The following is a 27097-nucleotide window of genomic DNA, read 5'->3' as shown; positions in this document are numbered from 1 at the left end:
CACCTTCCTGAGAAAGACACACCTCTTCCATTCAAAACATCAGAGATCGTGGAAGGATTGAATCATTGTGGGCCCAGTTTTGCACACAGGGCAGATCATGTCCAGAGTGGAAGCCTTTGGAGACAGTAAACCCCGTTCCCTGCTGAGGGAGCTAAGGACGGACATCGCCATGGCAGTGGACGACTCGTTCCCTCTTGTTTACGGCCTAGCGGACAAAAACATCATCACCGACCAGCTGCTTAAGGTAAGTGGCTATATTTGAAAAATGTCAGCAGTTTTTCTTCTTTTACCAAATTTCCATCAGTACATAAAAATAGGTTTTTGAGACATATACTGCTTCTTTGAGCTCCTGAAATGCCAATGAAGCTGGCGCTTGCAGGAATGTATTGCTCCGTTCGTACTGCAGCCTTTTCAAATTTCAATAGGACACTCTGGAGAAAGAGGGCCGAGAAGGAATCCACAGGGCCATGTACTCGCTCCTGTCCTGGCTCCTGGAGCAGAGAAGATCCACCATCCAGATCTTCTGGAGCAACTTGTTTAAAGACTACAACCAGGACAGCTACCCCAAGCTCAAGACGCTGCTCAGCAACCTGCAGTCCAGTACGCTACAGCCCACTTTAACACATTTATATTTTTAAGTTATGGATTTATAATCAAAATGTATTTATGAAGAAGCAGTTTGATCACTGAAATGTTTGTAGTAATAGACAGGTTAACTATGCCAGCAGTGCAAAAGTAGAATGAAACTTTTTGAACATTTGTTTAGTTTTAATTTTCCTTTGAAATAAGATGATGAATAAAGCAACCTTTCCTGTTCTTTTCCTGTACTGAAATATTTGCCCATTTATCTCTCTTCACAGTTCTATTTCTATTTTAGACTTCTGTATTTTTGGATTTTATTTTTATTTATGCATTGTCATTGCTGGCAGGCCCTCGAGGCAAAAAGAGAACCTCCGGAGATCACAAGACTCTTCACATCAAGAAAAGGAGTCAGGAGGATGCGGGGACACACTGGCACCGTCAGCAGCCGCACTATCAGGCTAAGACCAGTGATAGACCAGGTTTAGTTGCCTGCCTATATTAAAATATATATTTAATGTTGCACTGTGATCAGCCAAAGTCCTAAAAACCCACATAGAAATATGTATCAAAATGTGCTTTTCTGTGCTCTCAAGGTGGAAAAGTAAAACTGTACAGAGTGAAGAGCAGAGTTGCAGCGACAAAGATAACGCCTGACAAAAGTAACTGACAATCCACTCATGATTACTTTCAAATATAAGCAGACAACATATTGTAACTGTGGACATACTAAAATGTGCTCTCTCACACAGGAGTTCATTTGGTGACCTCCTCACTCAAGAAACCCGTCACTCCCTCCACCTCCTTCTCCTCCTCCACCTCCTCCACCAACTTCTCCTCCTCCTCCTCCTCCACCAACTTCTCCTCCTCCTCAGCGAAGCCAATACTCAGCCTTGAAGCGAGAGAGACGATCCATGTAAAACATGTGTCTGCTTCGGATGAGAAGCCATTTGGTGAGTGAAAATGGTGCTCACAAATTTTCGGAAACAATCAAACATCATGTGACTGCTCTGCCTTGTCCCGTGACAGGAAGTGCCAGGCGGTGCATCAAAGTCGGTGGTGTGTTTTACACCTGCGGCGAGTCGGAAGAGATGAGAAGTACACTTGCTTCTGCCGGGAAGACGTTTCACCACAAGAGGGAGACAGCCACAGACACGGTAGTCCATCTGCTCCCTCTCTACTTCCTGATTAGCTTCAGCGCCACTATGGGCCTCACGTTTCCTCTGTAGGTTCACTGCAACGACGATGAGTGCGCCGTGTGTAAGGACGGAGGGGAGCTGATCTGTTGTGACGGCTGCCCTCAGGCCTTTCACTTGACCTGCCTGGACCCCCCACTCACATCCATACCAAGGTGACCACTCCAGGTCGCGCAGCCTGTGAAAGCTTGTCATTTTGCTCATGCATGTGTTTGGCGGCTCCCGCTGTGAGCGGATCTGATCCCACTTCATTCCCTGCTCCACAGCGGCCCTTGGCAGTGTGAGAGGTGCGGTGGGAGCAGAGTGAAAACAGAGGATGATGATCCACTGCCTTTACAGGTGATTTCTGGAAAGGCAACTGATATATACATATATTTTTATATATATATACATATATATATATATATATATATATATATATATATATATATATATATATATATATATATATATATATATACATATATGTATATATGTGTGTGTGCGTGTACACCAAATACGTTTTTTGGTTTTTTGGTCATTTTATTTTGCATCTGCTGATGTATTTAAACAACTGTGACTCTATTTTAAAGGGACACTTGACTTAAAAGTGAACCGTCAACAAATTTCTGCTTTCTACATTTTCTTGCCCACTTCACCATGTTTAATATTTCATTGAGGAAAACATAACATTTGAATTGGATGGCTCTTAAGCCCTCCACAGCACTCCAGAATGATTCTGTGCATTAGTGTCACCACCAGAGCCTCCATCAACATTGATATATATCAATTAATCTAATTAATAGAAGTTTTTCCTATTTTGCATGCGCTGGTGTTATATATTTAGCTTGCACGTGTGTGTGCGTGCGTGCGTTCGTGCGTGTGTGCGTGTGTACATTTTGAAGATTTCACACCGTGTTGGTCAGGGGGCTTGGAGCAACAATTAGCAGTTTGAAATGTTGTACCAGTAATATTTGATATAAATGTGACAATTCCCGTTGCTTTTTGCACCTGCAATATAAATGTTGTGAATGTTTGCTTTTCAGCGTCAAGTACTGTCATAAATCAGTTCTGTGTTTTGCAGTTACGGCCTGCTGAGGCTCTGCAAAGCAGCTCAACCTCCAGCAAAGACATCACGGATGTCTCCTCTTTCTTTTTCACGCTCCCGTCCACAACTCTCACCAGTGCCGCGGCCCCAACAAACGCACCCGCGAGCAGAACCCAGGTGAGGATGTGACACTTCTTGATGCAAAAAATAATTATGTTTCCGTAAAAACAAAGAAAAACCAATGTGCATGCAGTGCTCAGGTGGAGAGCTTGTCAACATGAGGGAGGTGTGTGGTGTTTGTCACATGGCGGGAGGGGACCTGACACATTGCATCCAGTGTTCAGGACCTTTCCACGCACGCTGCCTCTCCTCCGAGTAAGTCACCTGTACCCAAGCTCTTTTTTATTTATTTTTTTTATTTGTCATGGTTTGACAGTATTATCTGCAATTAGAGTCTAGACTCTAGACACTTCCTTCTCCGAGGTTATTTTTCATCCACTTCCTACTGTCACTTCTTTCCTTCAACCTGATGCATAAAGGGTGTGAACACAATGACACTAGGCACACACTGTGACAGTTCATCACAGTGATCAGTTCATGGACGGTGAATGGGCAAGCACATCAGGGTTCACTGTATGTTGTTTACTGTAATAAAAAAAACAACAACAAAAAAAGACAAGTTAGTAAAGATTAAGAGAAAGTTACCCGAAGCGCAATGTATTTAAACAGCTGACACAAAGTCATAATGTTAAAGGCCAATTTTGACTATTTTAGTTTGCTGTGCTGTGGAACCAGTTTTTATTTTTTAAACTGCATTGCAAGAGCAATGTAATTTGGGAGACAGTAGGTTGGTAGTACATACCATAGTTGGTTGTACATACTAAATAGTACAACATACTGCAAACCATATATTATATACTACATGAAACATGAAAGTGTGTTGCAGTCGCACCTGACAAGTACCTTACTTTACAGCAAGTTTCCTGAACAGATGAGTAGAGAATTCTGATTTTGGTTGAAATACAAAAGCCCAATTTTCTAAATTTCCATCCTTTGCAGCAATGTTTGCTTTGGCTCATCTCGAGTATTCTCATTATGGTTTCAGAGCGAGACCAATCTGCTTGGGCTGCTCTAGGCCTTGGGGTGGCGGTGTAGAGAAAGAGGCTGAGCCACAATTATTACAGGTGGGTATTGATATGTGAAGAAAAGCTGAAATAATGTGTGTGCGTTTTTGTGTGTATGTGTGTATCTTCATCTTCTATCTGAGTTTGAAAAATTGTGATCTATTTTGTCTTTGCGTGTGTGTGTGTGTGTGTGTGTGTGTGTGTGTGTGTGTGTGCGTGCGCGCAGCTGGCCCCTGTGGCTCAGAACACCCTCAGTTATGATGCAAGCGACTCCCTCCCGGAGCCCACTCTTCATAAAGATGACCTGGATTCCATCCTGGGAGATGTGAGTCACATATAATGGACAGCACTTGGATGTTAACGTAGCAATAATATTTGATTCTTTGACCCAAGAAATGGTTGAATGAGACCAAAATGAGCAAATCGAAACAAAGCAGATGCAAGACAGTTGAAGAGGGCTATCGATTGTGTGGCTGCGGCTGTCGTCGCTAGCCTGGGAGTGGCATCAGTGCACTGTATGACATCACAAAGGGCTAATTTTCATTTCCGGGGAGCTCACTGAAAGGCTGAGAGACAACTTTCCATAATAAATTACCCTTAAGATCGAATGTTTCCTTAATCTGATAATACATTCATCAAGTCAATGAATGCTTTCACAGGTCTTCCTAACGTTTTCACAAGATGTTAACGCTCACATTGATGTGACATTTTTTTTTATTATAAATACTGACTCTGGAGATTTGAGCGTTAGCTACATCCATTTTTTTTAATGATTATATTTAATGTCCCTTTCAGCACAACGCAAGAATGAAAACATTCTTCCAAAACAACCTAATAATTCTGGCATAGATCTAGGGACGGAAAAAGATTGCTGTGTGATATTATTGTTGTTGCTGGCATTACAAAAGTGCTGCTCTGGGAAAGTCATCATCACAAACTAATAAAACTGGGTTTTTTTTCCCAGCAGGGCTCCATTGATGGCATCTTGCAATGGGCTTTCCACAACATCTCGCGCCCTCTCTCGGACTCTCAGGGTTTCTACCAGTGACAGCTGCAGATTCACAACACAGCCACAGTTGGCTTGCTAACAACCCTAAACCACCAACAGGTTTTATCTCCATGTACAAATCTCATGCTTACTCAAATATCCAGGCACAAGTCTAAAAGGAAGGTGGTCCTTTTTTATTTTTATTTTTTACAATTATCTATTATTCCATTTCAGTCTATGTAGCACAAAGTGCTACAAATTTAAAAAAAAATAAAAATGAAGTTGCTGGAAGTTTGAAGGATGCATTGATGTTGTGTGTTACAAACTGCATTTCGTGAATGATCTCCTATGTTAGATTGTTTCCCAAACGCACGTAAAACATGACAAACTAAGAGACAGTTAATGCAGCTGTTGCCAAATATCATGTTTGAAGTGATGCCCTCTCAGCAGAAGTGCACTTCTTTTTGCCTCAAACTCCTTTCACCTTCCTCCTATTTCCTTACTTACTTTCTTGCCCCCTCTCGATTGTGTGAGGGATCCAAGATTTGCAAACTGAGACATGAGGATGAAATGAGAAAAGAAAAAAGAAAAAGAAAATGGACGATGTAGAAGGGCTGGCAGTAGGCCTTGGACAGTTCTGCTGCGGCCAAACTATGGCAAACATACATCCTGCAAACTGACATGCACATGTTGAGGAAAGTGGAACCAGATCAACGTCAAGAAGTAAGGATAAAAGGTTATACGATGACAGAATACAAATGGCAATCGCACGTGTTGAAAATAAAGTATGCCAACGTTTCAAAAAGATCTGCTCCTGTTTTGTTTTTTTTGCTTGAGTTTTAAATAAAAGTTAGTATCAAACAAATGTGGTAATAATTTAATCCAGATGACAAATGAACCAACTGTAAAGATCAGGCTGAGATTAAAATAGAGGGATTTCTGCAACTCCTGGCTTCCTGGCTGCAGGTTTGACATTTCAAGACATGCAGCCAAAGTTGGATTGAGAGGAGTGATTGCGCATTATTTTACAAGCCATCTTGAGAATACTTCTTGGCATTTGTCATTGACATGGGCACACGCATTAAGGTCCAAAGAGGAGACGGAGCCCCATGTGTGCACCACGAGGCCAGAGATGCGTGACCCCAGCCGGTGCTGTGAACTTGCAGAAGAATTCACATTCGCGAGCAGCAACAGATGGTTTCAATGCGATGAGGTATGCTCCGGTGCGAAAATGCCTCCATTTTAACGGGAATTCCTTGAAGACCATCACTTAGATGTGGAATGTTGTTTTTGTCATGGGACTGGAGAGTTTGAGCATGAATGCCAGAGGGATGGAGCTCGGCCAGGCAGCGCACAGATTTTTCTCCCCTCCGTGCTCGGTTGCCATGGCTCTAGGCTCACACAGGCCCAAAACACAAGGATGAGAAACGTGTGCTCTCCACAGTCGGCATGTTTTGGCTGTCTTTTTCGCTCTCTCTCTTTCCTTTCACAAGGAGCCTAATTCCAAGAGGGTCCATGAAACCTCCTGCATGCTTGAGGCAACGGACAGACAGCGAACCAATTGATAGAATGGCAATAATGTTCTTTGAGAGTTTGTTAAAATTTGGAAAGAAACAAAAAATCACAATCAACATTTTAGAATAATAATTATAAAATTAGAATAACAATTGAAGTGTATTGTTTTTTTTAAATGATGAAATCAATGTGGCATTGATCTTCACTGCAGTGTGTGTATAAAGCTGTGAAGTGGAACCTCTGTTGCATGGTTTAAATCTGCTCCCAAACAGTGTTTTCTGGCAACATGAGATAATAAATTGTTCACTTGATGCGCTTGTACACATTTCAGTCACATGTCGCTCTTTCTTCTTCCTACACAGCTTTCTGCTGGTTCTGGCTGGAAACCGCTCCAAGAAGTTACAGCATGGAACTCCAACTCACCGCTAGGTGGCGTTAACGCGTGAGTGAAGCGACACAACAAGGCACATACTGAACACCCACCACAGTCTCTCATAGCATCGCCAACCACGCGGTGACTCACAGCTCAGTGTACTGACTTACACAATATTTCAAATGAGCTGAATTCAAAGGAACATATTTTCTTTTAAAGGTCACATATCAAAAGTCAAAAGTTTATTTAACAATGTTACCAAGGACAACGTGCCGCTCTGGCCTTTGAGTGAAAGCAGAAAAATCTTACAGAAGAACTAAAAAAAATACTTCTTTTGCTAGGTCCACGTTTCTCTAAATCAGCCTATTGTGATGTCACACTCTAAAACTTCTCTGATACATACTTCCCATGTTATTCACGGTTTCTCCATCAGAGTTGGGTATGAACAATATGGGAATTACCTTCAAAATGTTAACATCTTGTTCCCTTTTTATTTGCAATTTGTACATGAGGAAAAAAAACCCAATAAGACACATAATAAACGCTTACTTGATAGTTTAAGAACAGCCTCCAATAGTGTTAAACTGGGAAAGTATGAATACTTGGTTTGTAGTGATACTGTCACAGACTCTGTAACGTCTTTCTCTCCTTCTGTGACCCCTTAAAAAAGCAAATTCCAGTACTGTCAACCTATCTTATCTTTTTACAGACAAAAATGAAGATCGTCTGGCATTTAATGCTTCAAGAGCCAATGTCACGATAAGCCCATGCAGTCGTAAAGCTGTGCTATGGGGTTCAAAGTATGATGTGTATGTGTTGCTCATCACTTCTGCTGCAGCATACCTTTGCCGTTATCTTGCGCGTCTTACTTCCTGTTGTGTGGCATTCCGGCCTGATATCTAATGGGAGAGAAATGTTGTCAGGGACTTTGGCAGTAGCGCGTTGTGCGTCAACGACAAAGAGTTATTACAATCCAGGCTTCAGTCCTTTTCACACGTAAGATGAAACAACATCTTTTGAATAGATTGAATCAAGTCTTTGTTCAATCCATACAAAAAACTCCACATTTTCAAATAATAAATGACCATTTTGGGGGGTGTGACTGACTTTCAGTAACACTGAATCAAGACAAAAATCAGGCATTTTGCCTGAAACTCAGCTCTGGCAACATAATTGTTCTGAGAATTTTCCAAAGTGAGCCAATTCCGCAAAGAATGCAAAGAATTTCTAACAGTTTTAGAAGGAAACCGTTTGGACCCCCCTCATTACATTTTTGGTTGAGGCAAAAGGCCCACGATCAAGCATTTGTTGATGTACTCAGGAATGTTTCTGAGAAGACATTTTCCCAAGCACGCATGATAAACCAGCACCACTGCTGCGTCCGTTTAAGAGGTTGAGTTCCTCATTCGCATACGCACACATCACACACACACTTCCTGTTACTCCTCCGTGGGTCACAGACTTGGAATTCATTGGAAAAATATGATAGGTGTGATTCCCACGCTTTGGGCATCCTCTCCATGCGTTTTCCTTGGCACTTTATAAGTCAAGGCAGCCATCCAGTTTGGTTTCCTGCTGAGTGGTCCAGAGGGTTCCTGTAGAGGTGAAACCTGAACTGCTTCCAGTCAGGAGCCTTCACTTATTGTTCATACCATTGTTGTGGCCAGGAAACTGTGAGGGGCCCCTCGGTTGTCCTGGCACAGGGGTTCAGAAACACTGAAAATGAATGGCCCATTATGCCTTTGGATATTGTCTCTGGCTTGAAAAAAGATTCAAAGCTAACTTTGATTGGCTTTAGGCTGAGTTGCTAATGCTGGGATGACTTTCTCTTTTGTTTGCTCTGTGTTATCAGGAATTTCCCAACACTAACTTGTTTCTGTGGATGGAGCTTCTTGTGCGGTTTACATTTATGTTTATCATGTTTTTTTCCTCCTGTACCCTGGATTTTTTCCTGAGGATCAGAGGATAAAGAACATTTGCTGAAAAACAAATTTAACCTAAGCAACCTACACCCCAACAAAGTGCCTTCTTCTTTTCCCCCTCTCTTTCATTTCCGCATGAAAGAAAAGCGATTGTCAACAAAATTTCATTCCACTGAAAATGAGCAGCTGATTTTATGCTACTTTTTTTGTCATATGTGTTCATTTGTAATTTGAATTTGCTTCACATTTGCTGAATCAGTACAAAGTTCCACTCATTTCCAAGAACTAGAATAATTATTTCTGTTTGGATATAATTGTGTTTCTTATTATAGAGCAAAATGACCTTGCAGAACTAGGCCAGTCTGGTGAAGAGAGCATGACAGGGAAGTCATCTCGCTGATAATACTTTGGTGCTTCTAATCAAGAAACGTGGAAGTTTTATTTGTCATAAGGTTTGACTGAAAATAAATTCCGAGCTAATTGTGCTAAATGATTTAAAAGGCATTTGCTCACAGTAAAGGCTTTCCTCACTAAGGATACTCTTAACATTTTTGTGGTTTTGTGAGATGGTTCAGTTCCAACATTCCTGAGTTACATAAGAGTGACGGAAGTCAATAAGGCCTGACTTCTCATTTTATGTTTCTGGGATCACTGAAGTGGAACACTGACACACACACACACACACACACACACACACACACACACACATGGGTGTCACATGTTTCTTCCATCCTGCCAAGAAACGTTTCGCCCTGTTCTCTTCGCTGACATCGAGCTTCCAACTTAAAACAAACATTAAGGTTTGTCAGTTTTCTTTTTTGGTTCGACTGATGTTCGAGTCAAAGTTCCCTCTGCTGGGCTTTGAAATAAATGGATGCCTTTTTATTGACCAACACAACACACTGTGGCGCATCTCCTTATTTCACATCTCACAAACTTTAAGTGGATTTTCATCATCGGTGGTGTCTCTTGTCTTTTCCCTTTCCCTACTCTGTTGAGAACTTGTCAACTGGTCAGCGCTGGGGACAAAACCTCTAAAGCTCTGGTTAGAAAACTCCTCTGACTCTCCGTTTGTGTGTGTGTCCCCTCGGGAGGCCAGATAATGACACGCTGGCGAGGCAGATTGCAGGCTTGCCATCGGCCTGGAACTGTAAACACAGTGGAGAAGGCTCGTTAGGACATTCCAGAAAGACCCTCAACTGGGAATTCTTGGAAGAGCTTCTCGTATGTTTGCATTCTTCCTCTGGGACAGCAGCGGCCCAAACAGCGCCTCCTGTGATCACGGCTCTGTACCGCACAAGATTTACACTGGGAGCAATGAGGCTTGGCAGATGTTCAGCATTCCTGTGCACACTGAGCTGACAGAGGTACCAGCAGCCGTTCTGAACGTTTTACCCGGATTTTTAATCCATTCTGATCCTTAGTTGGCTTAACTGGTTTGTTGTTGATAAGTAAAAAAAAAAACAAGTTTGTCCTTCACTGAGTGCAGCCCCTTATTTTGCACTTTAAGGTGATTCTCTTACACACTGACAAGCTAAAATTTAACTAATCACAAGGGTCAAGATCCACCAGCGAGGGAACTATCTATTCCACCTCTCATACTGTTTCTCTTGCATGCTGTTTTCTAAACATTTTAGAAGGTTGCTGCCTTTTTTTAATTAATTTGAAAAACAAACAAGCTAAAAGTATTTTCCTCAAAGAAAATTAAGACAAAAAGGGAGAGTGATGGTGAGCAGTCAATCCAGCTATTGACTCCAGCCCAGTAAAATGTTTGTAACAGAGATTATTGGAATGAAACAAAATGTCATGTCAGTCAGATGCATTAGCTTTTGCATTAATGCTTTCAATGCTCTTTCAAAAGGCCAGTAGGAATAAGATGATACTTGCTTAAACTGGGTATTAAAAAGGTATTACTGTTGAATTAATCATCTAAAAGATAAAAGTAAAACTCAGAGGTGTGTCATAGGATTGTAGCTGATGTTGTTACATTGGCTACTTTTGTTAAGGTCACACCTCTGCAGCCGGGTGAGTCTGTTGGTGCACGCCCGAGTTTCTCAACGAACTCAAATCTTACTGTCTACATTTTTAATTTTCAGATCATGTTTCAAGAATTACCTCTGAAACACACTGGCAGACCCTTTCACAACAATTTGAAACACTCAAAGTACACGGCACGTCTTTTTTCCACAAGCCAACTGCTGACTTTTATCTGTGTTTTAATAAGCTTCAATCTTTTGGTAACATGATGGTGCCGAATCTCCAACAATTATTCTAAACAAGTGTTGACAAAGAGACGCCATCAAAAAACTGATTCAGTTTGCTTCTCGACAAGTTTGTCTATCTAGGTCAGCACACAATGTAACCTTTTTTATCAACTTTTTAAGTGACTCAAATTGTTTTTGCCAGTTCAGATCTTGTGTGTGCCCGGCTGCTTGCCATCACACTTTAAAAATAGGCAGTAAAAGTAGAAAATAAGACAACGAGCTTCTTTTAGTTGACACAAAGGACCCATTGTGTGTCAGCAGACACGTCCTTGTCCTGGGCTGCAACTATTAACATATCTCAAATCTGAATCATTGCCACTTACGGGTAGTCGTAGCAAAGCTGAAAGTCATCTGCCAAATAATGATTTTTTTTTTTCAGGCAACAATTCAACAAATTGTGTTATATGGCCAATGAATGTCAAGCTGGCCGAGGAAGAAAGATTAGCTGCTGCAGATGGATTTGGCCGTGACAGATGTATTGATTTACAAGTGATATAACTGGAGGGATATAAAAGAAAAATACTCAAATAAGTAATACAATTTCAGTTGGATTAGATTAAAAAGATTAAGTTAATAAAATAAAGATTAAAACGATTAAATTCATACATTTCGCAGATAATCAACATAAACAAAAACAAATTTAAAATACATGCAAATAAACTGCGGAGGAAAAGCTGAATATGTGACAACATACTGCTGAAGAATCTCTTTAGACAGTAAGGTAGCCATATATATCCAAACAATAGCCTAATACTGAAATGACATTGTCCTTATTTATCACTTTGATATTGTTTACGAACTTTGAACAGGCAGCAATTCCACAGTTTTTCAGAAGAAGTTCCACCCCACTCTGCCACAACAGTTGTCATACTGGTTTAACGCCTTGGTGCGAAACAAAACACGTATGGATTTTTTTTTTCTTTTCTTAATATAGTACTTCATATGGTCAAGAGCTTCAAGTCAGGACTCCTGATCCAACTACTGCTTGGTGAACGGCTCTTATATGATCTAAAATATAAGAGCAAATGTTTGATTGTTTAACTGTTCTGCAAAATACTGGGAGTGTGCCCAGCAACATGTACGGTTGCACAATAGCACCGTTGGCTGATGCATGATGTCTAAACACTTGAGTTGCACAATATCTGCCAGGCAGCTGTGGGAGAGCAAATAGCTGAGTGCTTACTAAGTGAAAAGTCACAGAGGGGGAAAAATGATCAGTGTTTGTTTTACACCTGGACCTAAAAACTGCCTTCACTCACTTTTGTCCAGATATTCCCACAAAGCCTCTTTCAAGTGTCGTCTGTCCCTGCTCGACATGCTTTTCATTCCCAAGTTTAACTTGCGTCAAACTATGAATGATGTCCCTACGTTTACCCACTGAAGAAAAGAGCGTCACAGCCTTTGATTTGTTAGTGACAAATGGAATTGTAAATATCAACGCATGTTCTTTGATGGATAAAGTCACTAAAAAATAAATGGCTACTTTGATTTCATTTGCTAATAATAAAAATAGGCATTTATATTGTCATAAATCTTGTCAGAGCTTCAAGATTTTACTTTGACATCACAGATGGTGGACTAATCCCAACATTTTTTTTTTTACCATTTAATGCTGCTTAATCTTACATGATGGGCAACATGTATTCGAAAACATCCTCAGAGAACATTTTCTATCCAGTGAGGTACACATCGTTTGAGTGAAGTGAACGTTTGTCATGGGGAATAAGATGAAAACAAGTACATTTATGACCAGAGGCTGTTTCAAAGAGCAAATTCTTCTCATGCATTTGACTGCTTTACGACGGTGTCATGCTTTCATCCAGAACTTGCTGATCACATGTCTTGCTTATTACAAATGTATCTACCATCACATCACATTCGTCTGTCTTCGCACTCTCTCATGCTCCTACACCAATTCTCCTCGATAAAAAGCACCCCTACAACGTTGACCTCCCCCTTGCGTTAACTGGCCAGGCCCTCATTCCTCTCATGCACTGAGCTTTTGAACCCTGCATGCATGCAGACACACAGCACCCCCGCTCACCCCTCCTCATCCCACGGTGCCGCCGGGCCAGACCCAGCCACCAGATCACATGCTGCTATGTGCAGCCTCAGCAGCAGAGGAGCATAGCTATTTGCTGGGGGCACACATGCAGGGGGCTGAATGAATGACTGGCATTCTGGTGACTCCCCGTCCCTCCTGTCCTCCCCCCCCCGCCTCCCAGATAGCAGCCCACTGTTGGGATAGAGGGCTGTTTTAGGACAGGGTGTCATGGCTCATTGCTGTGTCATTCGTCTGCGGTAGGCCGTTGGCATGTCGTCTCCAGGGCAGAAGGCTGCAAAATATTTTCACGCCTCTAAAGGGCAGCTTGGAATGGCATTTATACAGAGACCTCAGAGCTTCACTTTAGGGTGGTGGGGACCAAAGCAATTCAAAGGTCCCAGATTATGCCCATATCACATATCATTATATTGAACTCCAGAGGTGCAGCGTTTCAAAAACTATCCAAATTCTCTGTCTTCTTACATGCTCCTGTAAAAACACACATGCTTCACTTACTGTGAAGAGAGTCAAGATTTAAAAAACAGATGCAGATGAGGCACCTGTTCAACACCTGTCTGAGTATCATGTGAAGTATCAATGAGATGTCTGTGCTCTATATGACATCACAAGGGACATTTCAGTCCCTCGTGATGTCATGTACTCCCACAGCTGAATGTTTTAGCAGACACTTTTTGAAAGTTGCACCGAGGAAAAGAGGTAAAGGATGAAAAGGCAAGAGACACTGGCCTTGTTTGCACTTGGTCACTTGCAACTGTTTTTGAGGATCGTATCACGAAGTACGCATCTTGAATCTGTTGCCCAATCTGTTCGCACGTGTGTCTCGAGTGTGCCAATTGTGATCGCATTAGTGCATTTTTAACCACTAGGGGCAGTAAAGCGCAAACTACGGCTCGTTTCACCTGAAGTTAGAGTTAGAGTTGTCTAAAAATTACATTTTCTAAGTTTAAATTCAAGGTTCAATCCTTTGGTAAGTTGGGATAAGCATGTCAGTTCCCTGGGAAAGAGTAGCCATGTCAGGCCTCAAGTCCCCCTAAGATGCATTGTTTTTATACAACGTTATGACATATTTTCCATCGAGCCCTGTGTAATTTTTGTCGGACACCAGAAACACGCAAGACATCTTAGCAGTGTCCTGTGTCTGCTCAAAGAGAAGTGAGGGGATGGTGGAGGTGGAGATGGGGGGGTGTAATGGGATGAACATGGAAAAGAGAACATCATTACAGTGACTCTCAGCTATGTGCCCTCTGCACCGTGTGAGTAATGCATCTCCAAGCTGAGCCCAAATATTCAGAGTGTTTTGAGATGGAGAGAAACAGTGCAGTTGCCATGGAGTTGTCATAGTTTGAATTGTTGTGTTAAAGGCGCAGATGATTTATAACGAGCTGGTACAACATTAACATCAAGGTTTGTGTCTGACTGTGAAAGTTGGCCGATGTCAGCCTTTACGACTCGCACATCAACCTCTTTTCACAAACTTATAGACGTCTAACGGCTAATCCGCTCCTCTCTCTTGTGCACCTGGTTTCTGTCAGCAAGGCGCACGACTACAGTGCGCTGCTTAATGTTGGGCTCACGTAAACAAAGTGCCTAGCGCTCGCTCAACTGCGTTGAGAACGATTCCACTCGAATGGGGCGAATCCCATTTTAGCCCTCACTTCACTTTTTTTTGGAACACTGCAACAATGACACAAAGCTCACAAGGCAGAGCTGAACAATGCACAGGAAGCCTTCTCAGATATCACAACTCGGAGGGGAAAAAAATGCGGATTTTCCAGTTCTCCCGGGTTTTGGTGCATGGTCTGTTTGAAAACACACCACCACATTGCAGTTGGGGTTAGATGGGACAATGGAAAAATTAGAGATTGAAGCATTTGTAGTACACAAATTCTGAGTCTAGTTGGGTAACCAGCATAGATGAAGTAATTAGCTTAAAATGCAGCTAAAGCCTTAACTTTGTCTGAAAAGTTGCAAAATAAGTCCGCTATTGGATTATTGTCTGTCCAATTAGTATAAAAAACACACACACATTGTGCTTTCATACGGACAGCAACACATATTTTTATATCTAGGCTTTTGTGGCAAAACTGATCTTGCAATGATCGGGATCAATAAAAAAATACAACCCAAGGGGCTATTTTGATATTGAGATGACCTCCTCCCCTATCAATCTGTCTCAGAGGTCACCAAAACAAAACTGCTAACTGCGCCGCACATCTGTTTTGACATCTTCACACGCTGAACAGATTCATCTCTCATGACTAATGTCTGAAGTCTGTGGATGTCTGGAAATTCCCTCGGATGCAGCCCGTCCTGTCGAAACATGCAGCGACTAATCCGCTGAGTGCTTTAAATAAATTAGACCATATCTGAGCTTCGCTTTTCCCCTCGGTCCCAGTGGTGTCACAGAAGAGCTAGGTTACACCTTTGAGTCTCCCCGCGAACCGTACGGACACTTCACCTTTTTCCAAATCAAAGCCATGGCAAAAAGCACCGGCGTGGGAAGCCAGTCGCCAGAGGTTTCCTCGAACAGGATCCCACTTGAGCGCAGTGCACCTTGTCTTTGTCTATTGTGCACTGTGAGAATGAGGAAGTCACCCGTGGAAGCGAGAGCAGAGGAGCCATCCCGCTCCTTGCAGCGCTATCAGCCACATTCCTCACCAATCCCGCTGTATCAGATGACCTTGTCTGCTATTCTGTGTCATTCTTTCCCACACGACCCAACCCGGATCCTGTTCCATCCAGTCCCGTAAACCTCGTGTCAAGTTAGACACAGACATGGAAGTGTCTGATCAGGTCGTGAATCCAAAATAATCCACGCACTCTGAGACAAAAACAATACAAAACAAAATAGTAGTTGGGAAAGTTAAACATCTCATGATTGTTTGGTCTTTGTTCTCACATCAATCTCTCAAGAAGAGCACTGCCCTCGGCCTTTACGAGTGCCAGCCTGCCAAACTAAAAGCAATCCAGCGTATGGAACATACAAATATAGATCTTGATTACAATGTAGTGGGGATTAAATCTGTGAAATGCATGTCGACTGGATGACTCCATTGTGTTTTGAAACTTTTTTTTGAACATGCCAGTTTGGTTAAACAGTGGTCACTTTCATATGGGAAAAACTTGGGTTGGTTCTCTCCTCATCATATAGAACATGTGAAACCTCAAACGCATCTGTAAATATTCCATTGTAAATCTTCGGTTGAGACAGTGAAGTTATTTTTTTTTCATTCCATGTAGAACATACATAACATGGCATGAAAGATGCATCAATTACAAACCACAGGGACCAATGGTTTGTAAGTTATGTAAATCAGTCAAATCTCACCCTTCCTTTCATCTTATATTCTAATATAGCAGATTTATTTTTCTGGTTGCTCAACGTTTGCCCTTCGCCACATATTCTTTTTGGAAAACAAGACAACTGGTCCACCGCTCAAAATGCACCACACTCTCACTCTTTTCTCAACAGCAACGGGTCCTTGCTTCTCTGCCCTCTGTTAACAAAAACATAGATTTTGTATATTTCCTGCCTTCTGCACATCCCTTTTTTCCTCTCTGACTTTAAAACGGAAGTGTAAATTTAGGATCAGACTGTTTCCACTTCTGTAACTGGTAGTTTGCATCTACTCGCACCGTCGCCACATTTGTGCTCTTGTTTCCACCGAAACCTCAGGGGAAATAAAATTTTACTGTGAAGGGCAACGCTACACTTTTTTCTGTATCTCCTCAGTACAACTCTCCTTTTCACAAACAAGGAATAATTAGTTTTTTCAACAGTTTTTTTTCCCTCCTGTCTTGCCTCAGGCCCTCTGAATTTTTGTGGCACACCATTTCAGATGTTCATCTCCTGTAATGACTTTTTGAAAGCCTCCATAATTTTCAAAGGTTCAGCCTTGCATTCCTTTGGAGGTTCACAGGAAGTGTGGTACAATGGAGGACAAAATGGCCCGAGGCGTTGTCCACCGCCAGAGTAACACACACAGACACACACACACACACACAGACACACAGACACACACACACACTGAGAGGGAGTAGAGGAAGTCATGAGGTGGTGTTAAATGACATGACCAGAGTTTTAAAAAGGTGGAGACTGTCCTGCTTCACAGTGTGGATCTGAAATGCAAACATGTTCCACTTTGCTGACCGGTTGCCTCCCTATGAGTGCCGCCCACGGAGACACTGTGTCTGCCTATTTTTTTTTTTTTTTCTAAAGCACCGTTTAAGAATACATAGCATCTGAGACATGACAGAAATGTGACTGAGTGCATGTGTTAAAGTCTGGAGGGTGAAAAAAGTCAGACAGATAAATGTGGGCGCATACCAACCATCAACAGTTCAATGTAACCTCATTTGCTCTAATTGGTTTTGGGCTTTAATGAGATAATTGGCCTGAGGCCAGTGGCCACATACTGTACAATGATCAATTAGTCAGGCCTGCTGTGCCATTTTGTACGTTTTTCCCCAATACTAATTACGAGACTGCTGATAAAACTTTACTCCTCACAGCCGGTGGACATGACAGTTGAATATGACTAAAATCTCTATTGTTTCCAGGGAAAACCATCAAAAATCACCTGCAAGTCAGCAACCTTGCTGCACCATTGTCTGAGAAGATGAAAAGTTCTTTATGTCATATTTTTTGCCTATGACAGCATTAAAATGTTAAATTTGCTCATGGCAGAACACATCTCAAGCAGTATCGAGTCCAATAACCTTTCAAATCTGAGACTAGAAACAAAAATTCATAGTTGAATAGAGGGTTGAGTACCTCCTGACTGTATGTCCATCCATCCAGCGCGTGAATGTGTGCGTGACCCCGTCCCAGTGGGTGGACAACCCCAGCACGCTGGAGATTTGAACCTGTAAATCAGCAGGGCGAGGGCTGCCCATGTTTGGCATTCTCCAGCGTCTCCCTGCATGGTGCAGGGACATGCTGGGCACAACGAGACGCTGTGTTTGTTGTAACGGGGCAGACACGGGCCTGGGATTCCAGGGGACAGCTGCAAAACATGCACACATGCATACCACCCAGGCACGCACACACACACACACATATGCACACAATGAAGGCATGCAGGCCTTAATACATTTTGGTACACAGGTTTTAATTCCAGCATGTGTCCTGCAGTGAATGTTGGACACTTGATCCTGCTTCACAAGTGCTCAAAGTAGATATATGTTTGTATATCTATATCTATATCTATATCTATCTATATCTATATCTATATATATATATATATATATATATATATATATATATATATATATATATATATATATATATATATAATGGGAAGGTGTGAAAAAATGAAAAAAGAGCTGGGGAGTTAAAACAGACAAGGGGAACGGGCTAAGACTTTCTTTTTAGTAACTTTTTTTTTATTAACTTCATCTGTGAGTCTCTACCACAGAGACACTGCTGCTCTACAAGTTTGCTCAGCCTCATGTAAGACAACCCCCACTGAATAAGTAACCATTTTTATTCTATCTTTAAACACAAAAAGCTTCATATTTGCAATTTTGCAACGTTAGCTAGCAAATATTAGTCCATGTTAGCCTTGAAACACCAAGTTGTTGGCTATGAATTCAACTTTGATGTTTTTAAGTCTTTTATGTTGATATTTGTTGTTTGCCTGAAACAGCATTTGAGAACTTCATAACTAATATGAATACAACTATGATTCACTTCAGATTCTCAATATAACAGTTTGCTTTTTCTCAGAAAACACTGTTGCGTCATTGAGCTCATTGACTCTGCAAAAGTGGTTAAATTAAGTTCAAAGTAATGTACAATTAGTGTTGCACTTTATAGTATGTTTCTCTGTAGTACTGTGGTTGTTTACGATCAAAAAGTGTTTATTATTTTCATTTTCATTACAACATTGAGATAAGATGTGGGACTTTTTCACGTTGAATTTGATTAAAACAGGCGATCCAACCCCCCGCCCCCCTTTAATATATTTTTCCTTTTCTTTTTAGCATTGAATTTTATTCTCCAACGGTTTCTGTTTCTAAATGTTTCCTTCCAAAAGTCGGAGAGAAGACAAACCACGAGGGGTGCATTTAAAAAAGACAACAACAAAAAGAAAACGAACTCCCACAAACTTCCATAAAAGCGTTTCTTTATGCAGCAGCCGGAGCTGAAAAGTGCTTGAATACATGTGTGAAGTCCTCGGCGGAGACGGCAGAGTGCACTGCAGCAGCTCCCCCCCTTTACCGTGTGGTTTTACGCTTTTGATCCCAGAAGGACCTTGCGTTTTGCATTCCTGGCATTCCGACCTCAGTCCCTCCTCGGTTACTTATTATCGCCGCCTGCTCCCTCCACAATCATTTCACAGCGAGAGAGCACCGCGGCAGCTCGTCCGACTGGGGCACGAACATGAGACACGTTTGACTCGGACTCATGGAAATCGTGGAAATACCCTGACTATTTTTTGTTTTCTTACCGACGAGTCCGAGAACGAGGATTTTATGATGAGCGTGTAACCCGGTAAGAAAAGCGTCTTTTTCTGCTTTCTTTTCGTGAAACAAAAAACGTAAATAGGACTGAAGTCCCGACAACATACTTCCTGCTTGTAAACACTTTCAGAACAATCGGTGTTTAAATGTTCTAAACACGGTTTTAAATCCGATAAATCTCGTGGAGCATCGACGGTTTTTTCTTTTTAACCCCATCTCTTTTCCTCTTTTTTTTCTATTTTTTTTTTTTTTTTTTTTTTACAGCGCACTTTTCCTGCGCTTTTGCTCCCCCGTGAGACTGGAATTTTTGGCGCATGCTTTGTGAGGCTGCCTGCTGTGGAAAATGTTTCCACATCTCCTGCTGTCGCTGTTGCTGAAACGAGCCCCACAGTATTTTCAAACGAAAGCTCAAACTAAAACGGTGATCAGGACTTTTCACAGATTTATCAGGGAATATCGCACCTCCATGAAATTATATTTAGGTTTTTAGCTGTTTTTATTTTTTTTTGTCACACAGGTTGCCACAGATTTGTTTGCACTGTCAGTTTCCTCCATCTGGACAGATTGCTCATCCATTTTCCTTTCTTCTAGATTTGCAGCTGATCTTTATTTATACAGACCAACTTTTAGAAGAAGTGAAATCTGCTTTGTGCAAAGCGATATAGCAACATGACATCCACGGAAGAGCCGTCTGGCACGGTCCTGCACCGGCTCATCCAGGAGCAGCTGCGCTACGGGAACCCCACGGACACGCGCACCTTATTAGCCATCCAGCAGCAGGCCCTGCGAGGAGGCAGTGGAAGCAACAGTGGACCCAGCAGCGCGGGAGACATGGGCCGGAGCCCGAGGTCCTCTCTGGAAAGCCTGACTCAGGAGGAGCCGGCGTTCCCTCAGCTCTCCAAGAGACAGGAGCCCCAGGGCCAGGAGCACCAGGGAGACTTCCACCACTCGGAGAGCGGCTACGAGCTCTACCAACTGCATGGGGAAGAGCTGCCGACGTATGAGCAGGCCAAGGCGCACTCGCAGTACATGGCATCTCACTGGGGCCTGGCGGGCCCCGGCAGGCCCCTCCAGGGGGGGACGCTACTGCACGAGGGGGCCTTCCACGAAGAGGCAGACCCCACGGAGCTCAAGTGCAGCCACGTGCGGTCGCTCAGTGAGCACCGCATGCAGATATCGCTGGAGAGGAATAACGCCGCTGCCAAGGCGGAAGCTATTAAGAGCACGTCGCACAGCTACCCGGAGCTTCCTTACTACCCGCCGCAGGGCCCGAGCCTGGATGAGCGATGCCCGCCTCCAGAGTACCCGGCTCCAATCCAGAGCCAGGGATTCATCCCCCTCCAGATGCAGGAACCGATGCAGGCTCAGCAGCACAGGTAGAACAGAGCACACAGTAGTTGGTATTTGTTTTTGGTTTTTTTTGCATTATGCTGTGGTGTTTTTCTTATGTTTGTGTGGGGGTAGTCTGGCAAAGACATTCCAGGACTCTGTGTTTCATATGCATAAGCACATAGTGCAGCCTCATATTTCCCCCCTGAAATAAGAGGAAGTCCAGCCGAGGCGCTGTTTGTAGTGCTAAACATACTAGAACTGAACAGTTTCCCGTGCTTGCTAGCATGTGTTTATCTTTTTTTTTTTTTTTTTTTTACATTCTTTAAAGGGAAGGAAGTCACTCTGTCGGCTTGCCGAAAAACAGGATAAAGCAAAAAAAAAAAAATTGGAAAATTTGTTCCTCTGAAGTGTCCAGATTCACCCGATGTTCATTCTGTTGACTTTTTTTTTTTTTAAATTTACCTTACAATGTCTCTCTCAACACAGGTACATCCCATCTAGCCAACCACCAGAGGTCCCATGCTACAATTCGTTCAACAGCCTGCCCCCTGCTGGCTTGGAGGAGCCCAACCAGGTTGAGCTGCTTCTGATGGAGAACGAGAGGCTGAGGCAAGAGCTAGAAGCACACAGAGAGAAGACGGGCCGCATTCAGAAGGTACAAGGGTGAACAACCTCACATCTTGCTCAGCTCACACACTCACTGGTTTTTGCAGTGAAAATCCAACTTTAAACTCTGCATTGTCTTTCAAACAACACAGTTGGGACAGTTTGGATTCTGGGTTTCATATTTTCTAGGGGACTTGTGGGCACAGACAGACAGTAGGGTCCAGCCCAGCCACCTGTCAAGTGAAACACAACCCTGGTAGACAGTTGTCTCACTCTCTCTCTCCCTCACTCCGACATCCAACTCCATCATCTGTACGGATGGGGGAAGGCGGGAGAGATCAGCAGCTGCTACCTTCCGTACCGCAGGGCCACAAGCAGAGGTCACAGCCTGCTACTGTGTTTACACAGTCATTTCATTGTGGAGATGACCTGGTGTTGGCCGGTGCGTGTGTGCGTGCGTGTGCTTTCGGGGAGGCCATAGATTTTCAATGTAATCTAGGCCTTGTCAGGCAGCAGTCGATGGGGTTGTGACCCTCACGCATGCACACACACACGACTGATTGGGGGAGGAGGGGAGGTGAAGCGAGGGTCCACAGCAGGTGGTGGACCGCTCAGTGAAAGTGAAAGGCCTCTTTTGTTTTTCAACCAAACACTGCTTTTTTCACTTTCCCACTTCAACCCAAATTAGTTTTCCCCGGTTATTTTTAGCATTTTCTGGGAGGTGGGGATTTGGCCAACCATCCCTTTTATTAGCACATTGACACTTAAAAAAAAAATGTGTTCTCAAAGGATACGGGTGAAACAGTAAAGACATTTTATACCTTGTTTAAAAAGAAAGAAGTAGAAGCTCACGTTAATGCCGTTATGTCACATGGCTCTCGCTCTATCTCAGCCTCAAAAAATGATAATTGCAGGGGTTGGAAAGTTTTTCTCCGTCAGGCCGCAGCCCTGGGTAAACATGCCTGTGTGACTGCCATTATGGCGGCTTGCTCTTTGCCGCGCCGCAGCCCAGGCACAGACATGTTACACCTTCCCTCCACTGGCAGCCTTCCCTATGTGTGTGTGTGTGTGTGTTTGTACGTGTTTGTCTGACGTGTGTACAGCAGTGCATCGCGCACTCACACACCTGGAACGGGAGCTGTCAGCCCTGAGGAATGTAGATACAGATCAGCCTCTCAGGGAGTGGTGCAGATTTAAATTCCTCCACAGGTTTATTAACACCCCCCCGACAAAAACACAGGCAAACACAGACATTACACAAAGACACCTAAAGCGCGCTGTATGCATGTAGTCGCTTATATAGGACAGCTAGATTCAGGTATGTGTGTACTGTAACGACATGAATCAACATTCCAGCTCCTCCCTGGCATGTGAAGTAGGTTAACCGAGAATTCCTGTTTCCCTCCCCTCTCTCCTCCAAACCTCACCCTGCCCTGCCTCCTCCTTCCCTCGCCCTTTTCTTCCCCCTCTCCAGTTGGAGCAGGAGATCCAGCGGATTTCGGAGGCCTATGAGACGCTGATGCAGGGCAGCAGTAAGCGGGAGAACCTGGAACAGACACTGAGGAGGAGGCTGGTGGCTGAGATCAGGCGGCTACAGGAGTTTAACAGAGACCTGAGAGGTTTGTGCCCCACCCTCCCAATACTGCAGGGAACATCCTGAAGTCACACACAGTGTGTCTAATCATCTGCCATCATCTCGCCCCGCAGAAAACTTGCAGAATGCCAGAACGCATGTGGCGAAGGAGGTGGAGGCGGCCGATCATAATCAGCACATCATGAAGAAGCTGCTCGAGCAAAGTAAGTGTGAGTCTCGTTCACGCCGGATTCGTTACCCTCCTCCTTAATAGTCAGCACGGCTGGATCGGATTGGATCTTAGCATAGCATGGGGCCCCCTCATTGTAGCTAAGGGCATCCTAAACTGTGGAATTCCACTTGCATAACCTCAGCTTATTTGGTAAGAGGGCTTAATCACAGGGAATTCAGAGTGGACCGCTCTTGGCGAAGGGGGAAAGAGCGAGCTCAAAATCACATGGCAGTGGAAGTGGCAGAAGTGAGGTTCCCCCACCTGTTGTGGCTGTGATTTATGTCGTCTGTTTAAGGAACTGGATTCGATTCTGGCGCTAGTGTTTGCGTGGCCTTGATGAGGAATGCTCTGTGCTATGTGGGTCAAAGGGAGAGGGCAGCTTTCTCCCTCTTCCTCCTCCTCCTGGCTTCTCTCAGCATTCCAGGGGTGCTTCTCTAAATGAGGAACACTGGCCAGCACGTAGCAATGCTGATACTTACAGCCGGGGGTCAGACCCGGGAGGTCCTGGCTCTCCCTAATTCCAAATAAACAACTACTACGATGATTCAAATTAACGCCGCCGCCTTCTCTCTCCCCTTTTTCCCCCTCAGATGAGGAGCAGAACATTGAGCGGGATCGGGTCGAGCGGGAGTTGCAGCGCCTGCGAGCCTCTGCCGAGGAGCAAAACGCCAGGGCGAAGCAGCTCGAGGATGCTCTGGAGGCGGCACGGGGCCGTGGTCGCCAGCTTGAGGATGAGTTGAGGCGGAAGAGGGCTTACGTGGAGAAAGTGGAGAGGCTCCAGAGCGCTCTGGCCCAGCTCCAGTCCACCTGCGAGAAGAGGGAGAGCCTGGAAATGAAGCTGAGGACGCGGCTGGAGCAGGAGCTGAGGAGTTTGAGGGCACAGCAGGTAAAAGAAATCTTACCTGGCAAGTGAAGAAAACAATAAAACATGACTCACCTGTGTAATGGCAATGTTTCCTAACATACTCTGTGATTTTCCACCCGCAGAGGCAATCCCAGCCTCCAGGTGTCACCGTGAGTTCTCTCCAAGAGCGGCTGCGGGAGCGCGAGGAGCGAATCCTGGCGCTCGAGGCCGACATGGTTCGCTGGGAGCAGAAGTACCTTGAAGAGAGCACCATGAGACAGTTCGCAATGGAGGTGGCCGCCACTGCCGCCGCGCAGAGGTAGAGATCTCATCACAAGGGCTGATGAATTGCTGTGGTGTTTGTGGTGTTTACTTCTTGATGATAGTTTAACCCGTTGCAATGTCTTCTCCTTTGCAGAGACACCACCATCATCAACCACTCGCCCGGCCACTCCTCCAACAACAGCTTTAACGAGGACCTGCCGGTCGTTGACCACCGGAATCAGGAAATGGAGAACAGGTGTGCACCAGCTCTTCTCGTATACATTCTTGAGAATGAAACCTGTTCTCCATGCTAAAGTTCAATCGTCTCCACGTCCCTCTCTGTCATCAGGATCCGGGCTCTTTACGCTCAGATCTTAGAGAAGGACGCTGTGATCAAGATCCTTAACCAGCGGCTGCACCAGGACCAGGGGCGGAAGGACGAGCAAAGTCCCCGGAAGAACCTCTTGAATAAAGCGGCTGCATCCCTAAGGCCGGCGACCTCCACGCCCTCCATCAGCACCATCAACTGCACCACGATGAGTCGAGGTGAGAACAGAACAGCTGGTACAGCTCATCTCAATGTTAGATGAAAAAAGGTCACTTAAGTGCAAATAATTTGACTAATTCCAACTTTTTTTTTAAACAGGTAAAAGTCTCTCAGATGATCAGACTTTACCGCAGCACCATCAGTTATGCTCTCAGTCTGAACCCGGAACACTAGAACGGGACGTTAAGGAAGTCAAAGCCAAAGAGACGGCCAGCACAACAAAGCTCAACAGTGGTGAGTAATCTGTAAAATATGTGTGAGCGCATTTGTTTATGAGAAGTCATAAATCAGGTGATGTGCCAAGTATCGTTCAGCTGCACAAACGTCGCGCACTCATGAGTGCACAGCTGTTTGCCTGAAAAATAAAAAAAATTAAAAACACTTGGACATGGACAGACATATTGATTAACCATGCTGCCGCTCAGCTAGCCAATGAAATAGCATCTGCGTAGGTCGTGGGCCCAAATGTGGGCCAAGTGGAATGTGCACAGTTGAGAAATATTGTGGATTTGTTGACCGAGCACATTTGCCTGAGTGATCTGTTTGACAGTGGAAAATCTCTGTTAACCTTTAGACACTGATAGTCTAAATGTATCTGGGACTTTTTTCCGCTGTTTTGGCCTTGGAGCGCTTTTATAAGTATTCACCCCCCTCATTTCTGCCCCCCCTCCTCAGAGAAGACAGCGCAGAAGAAGCTGCTGTTAAACCCCTTCAGAGGCCTGGAGGAGCTGGAGTCGGAGGCGGTGGAGATCTTCATTTGATGGACTGAGAGGGTGGATTATGGAATGGGGGAAAGGACGAAAACAATTCTGAGAATCTCTGAACAGAGAATGGATTGACCGCTGAATGGAAGAATGTGGCGGAGAGAGGCCAACGCATGAGAAAAATAAGGACCTTTTTTTTTTCACCCGCACTCGCCCTGCATTTTAGAAGCGGAGCAGTGCTCCTGCTCACTTTTACTCTCTCAGCTTGCACAGCTGCAGGCGGTTGGCCACGCTGAGGAAGGAAAAAAAAAAGAGTCTTCTGAGGTACTTGGACAGTATTGTGGATTGTAATAAGAAAACATGTTCTCAGAAGGTGTATGCCAAAATATTTATAGAATCTTAACCGGTGTCCCACATTCCCAAAATATTAACTTATGTCCCATGCGTTTTCAGACAGATATATTGGATTAAAGGTCATCTCCATGGCCTGCATTGCCCTCCTCTCCTCTTCGTCCCAAAATGTGTTGAGTCTGACCTCGTCCTCATTACGTGCATGTATCTGTTTGAAAGACCTCCCCCCTTTTACTCGATAATTTAAGCTCCCAAATGACACACTGCTGATTAAAGAGCTCCCGCTGCTCATCTCTCGCAAGCTCTGGCAGCTGGTTCTGCAGGAGCGTGGAGGTGTGTGAAGGGCGAGATGCGTAATATATAAGAAAACTTTTTTTGTTATTTTTGTTTGTTTGCCTCAGTGCAAACTTTGTGTTGCTTGTAAGTTTTGGGACATTGTTGCATCATGGTGTTGAATTCATCATCTGTTGCTCCCTCTGACAACTTCTGAAAGCGTGTTTGCATGTGTGATTGCAGTATGTGAGTGTGTCTCCTGATGTGGTGGTGGTCCCGCTGGTTGGGTCACCGCTGTGGAATGACATTTGAAACCTACACCATGTTTGTTTTTGTTTTGTTTACTGTGAGCTTTGAACTAACAACAAGTTTATTATTATTATTATTATTATTATTATTATTATTATTATTATTATTATTATTATATTTTTACAGATGTTTTTTATTATTTTAAGTCTGATCGTGCTTTGAGCAAGATGCCAAAGACTATGTATGTAAATTATGTGCTGACAATCGCAGACATGTCAAGCTGTACACAAACCAACCAATAGTGTTGACTTTAAATAGACATTTCTGTGAACTTTAAACAGTATGCAACATTTCAATAAAACATTCTAATAAATGAACTTCATGACTTTTTAACATGGTTATAACATCTGGCAAAACCCTGCTTTATCACCCAAAAAAAGATGTCAAATCACCTACGCCTCTCTCTTTTTGCCTCCTCTCTTGCTCTCATTGTCACTCGTTCTCCTTGTTCCTGTACTCTTGTTTCGAGCACTCTTCATTAATGAATACCAGAGCCACATTCATCTGGGCTCAACTTTCTCGGATGGCCTGTTCTCTTGTTCTC

At 43.7% G+C, this 27097-nt stretch overlaps 2 protein-coding genes across 2 annotated transcripts; both read left to right on the top strand.

Moving 5' to 3' along the window:
- Positions 1–97: 97 nt before the first annotated feature.
- aire (autoimmune regulator) lies at positions 98–5191 on the top strand. The gene is made up of 11 exons (XM_076019812.1): positions 98–244; positions 426–600; positions 930–1049; positions 1609–1736; positions 1809–1930; positions 2042–2114; positions 2839–2979; positions 3056–3177; positions 3908–3986; positions 4153–4251; positions 4891–5191. Exons 1-11 carry the CDS (start codon positions 98–100, stop codon positions 4972–4974), a joined length of 1290 nt encoding a protein of 429 aa, XP_075875927.1. The 3' UTR covers positions 4975–5191.
- A 14582-nt stretch (positions 5192–19773) lies between these two features.
- LOC142885169 (angiomotin-like 2a) lies at positions 19774–26870 on the top strand. Its single transcript, XM_076021367.1, has 11 exons — positions 19774–19939; positions 20110–20894; positions 21337–21505; positions 22931–23075; positions 23164–23253; positions 23852–24147; positions 24249–24424; positions 24524–24625; positions 24719–24915; positions 25016–25150; positions 25592–26870. Exons 2-11 carry the CDS (start codon positions 20188–20190, stop codon positions 25675–25677), a joined length of 2103 nt encoding a protein of 700 aa, XP_075877482.1. The 5' UTR covers positions 19774–19939; positions 20110–20187; the 3' UTR covers positions 25678–26870.
- The last annotated feature ends 227 nt before the right edge of the window (positions 26871–27097 follow it).

The sequence above is a fragment of the Nelusetta ayraudi genome, unplaced genomic scaffold (assembly GCF_046127955.1).
Source record: "Nelusetta ayraudi isolate G7.1 ecotype Tasmania unplaced genomic scaffold, CSIRO-AGI_Nayr_v1 ptg000011l, whole genome shotgun sequence".
In the NCBI taxonomy this organism is placed as follows: Eukaryota; Metazoa; Chordata; class Actinopteri; order Tetraodontiformes; family Monacanthidae; genus Nelusetta; species Nelusetta ayraudi.
The sequence above is the reverse complement of the archived record's forward strand: the minus strand, read 5'-3'. Positions and strand labels throughout refer to the sequence as shown.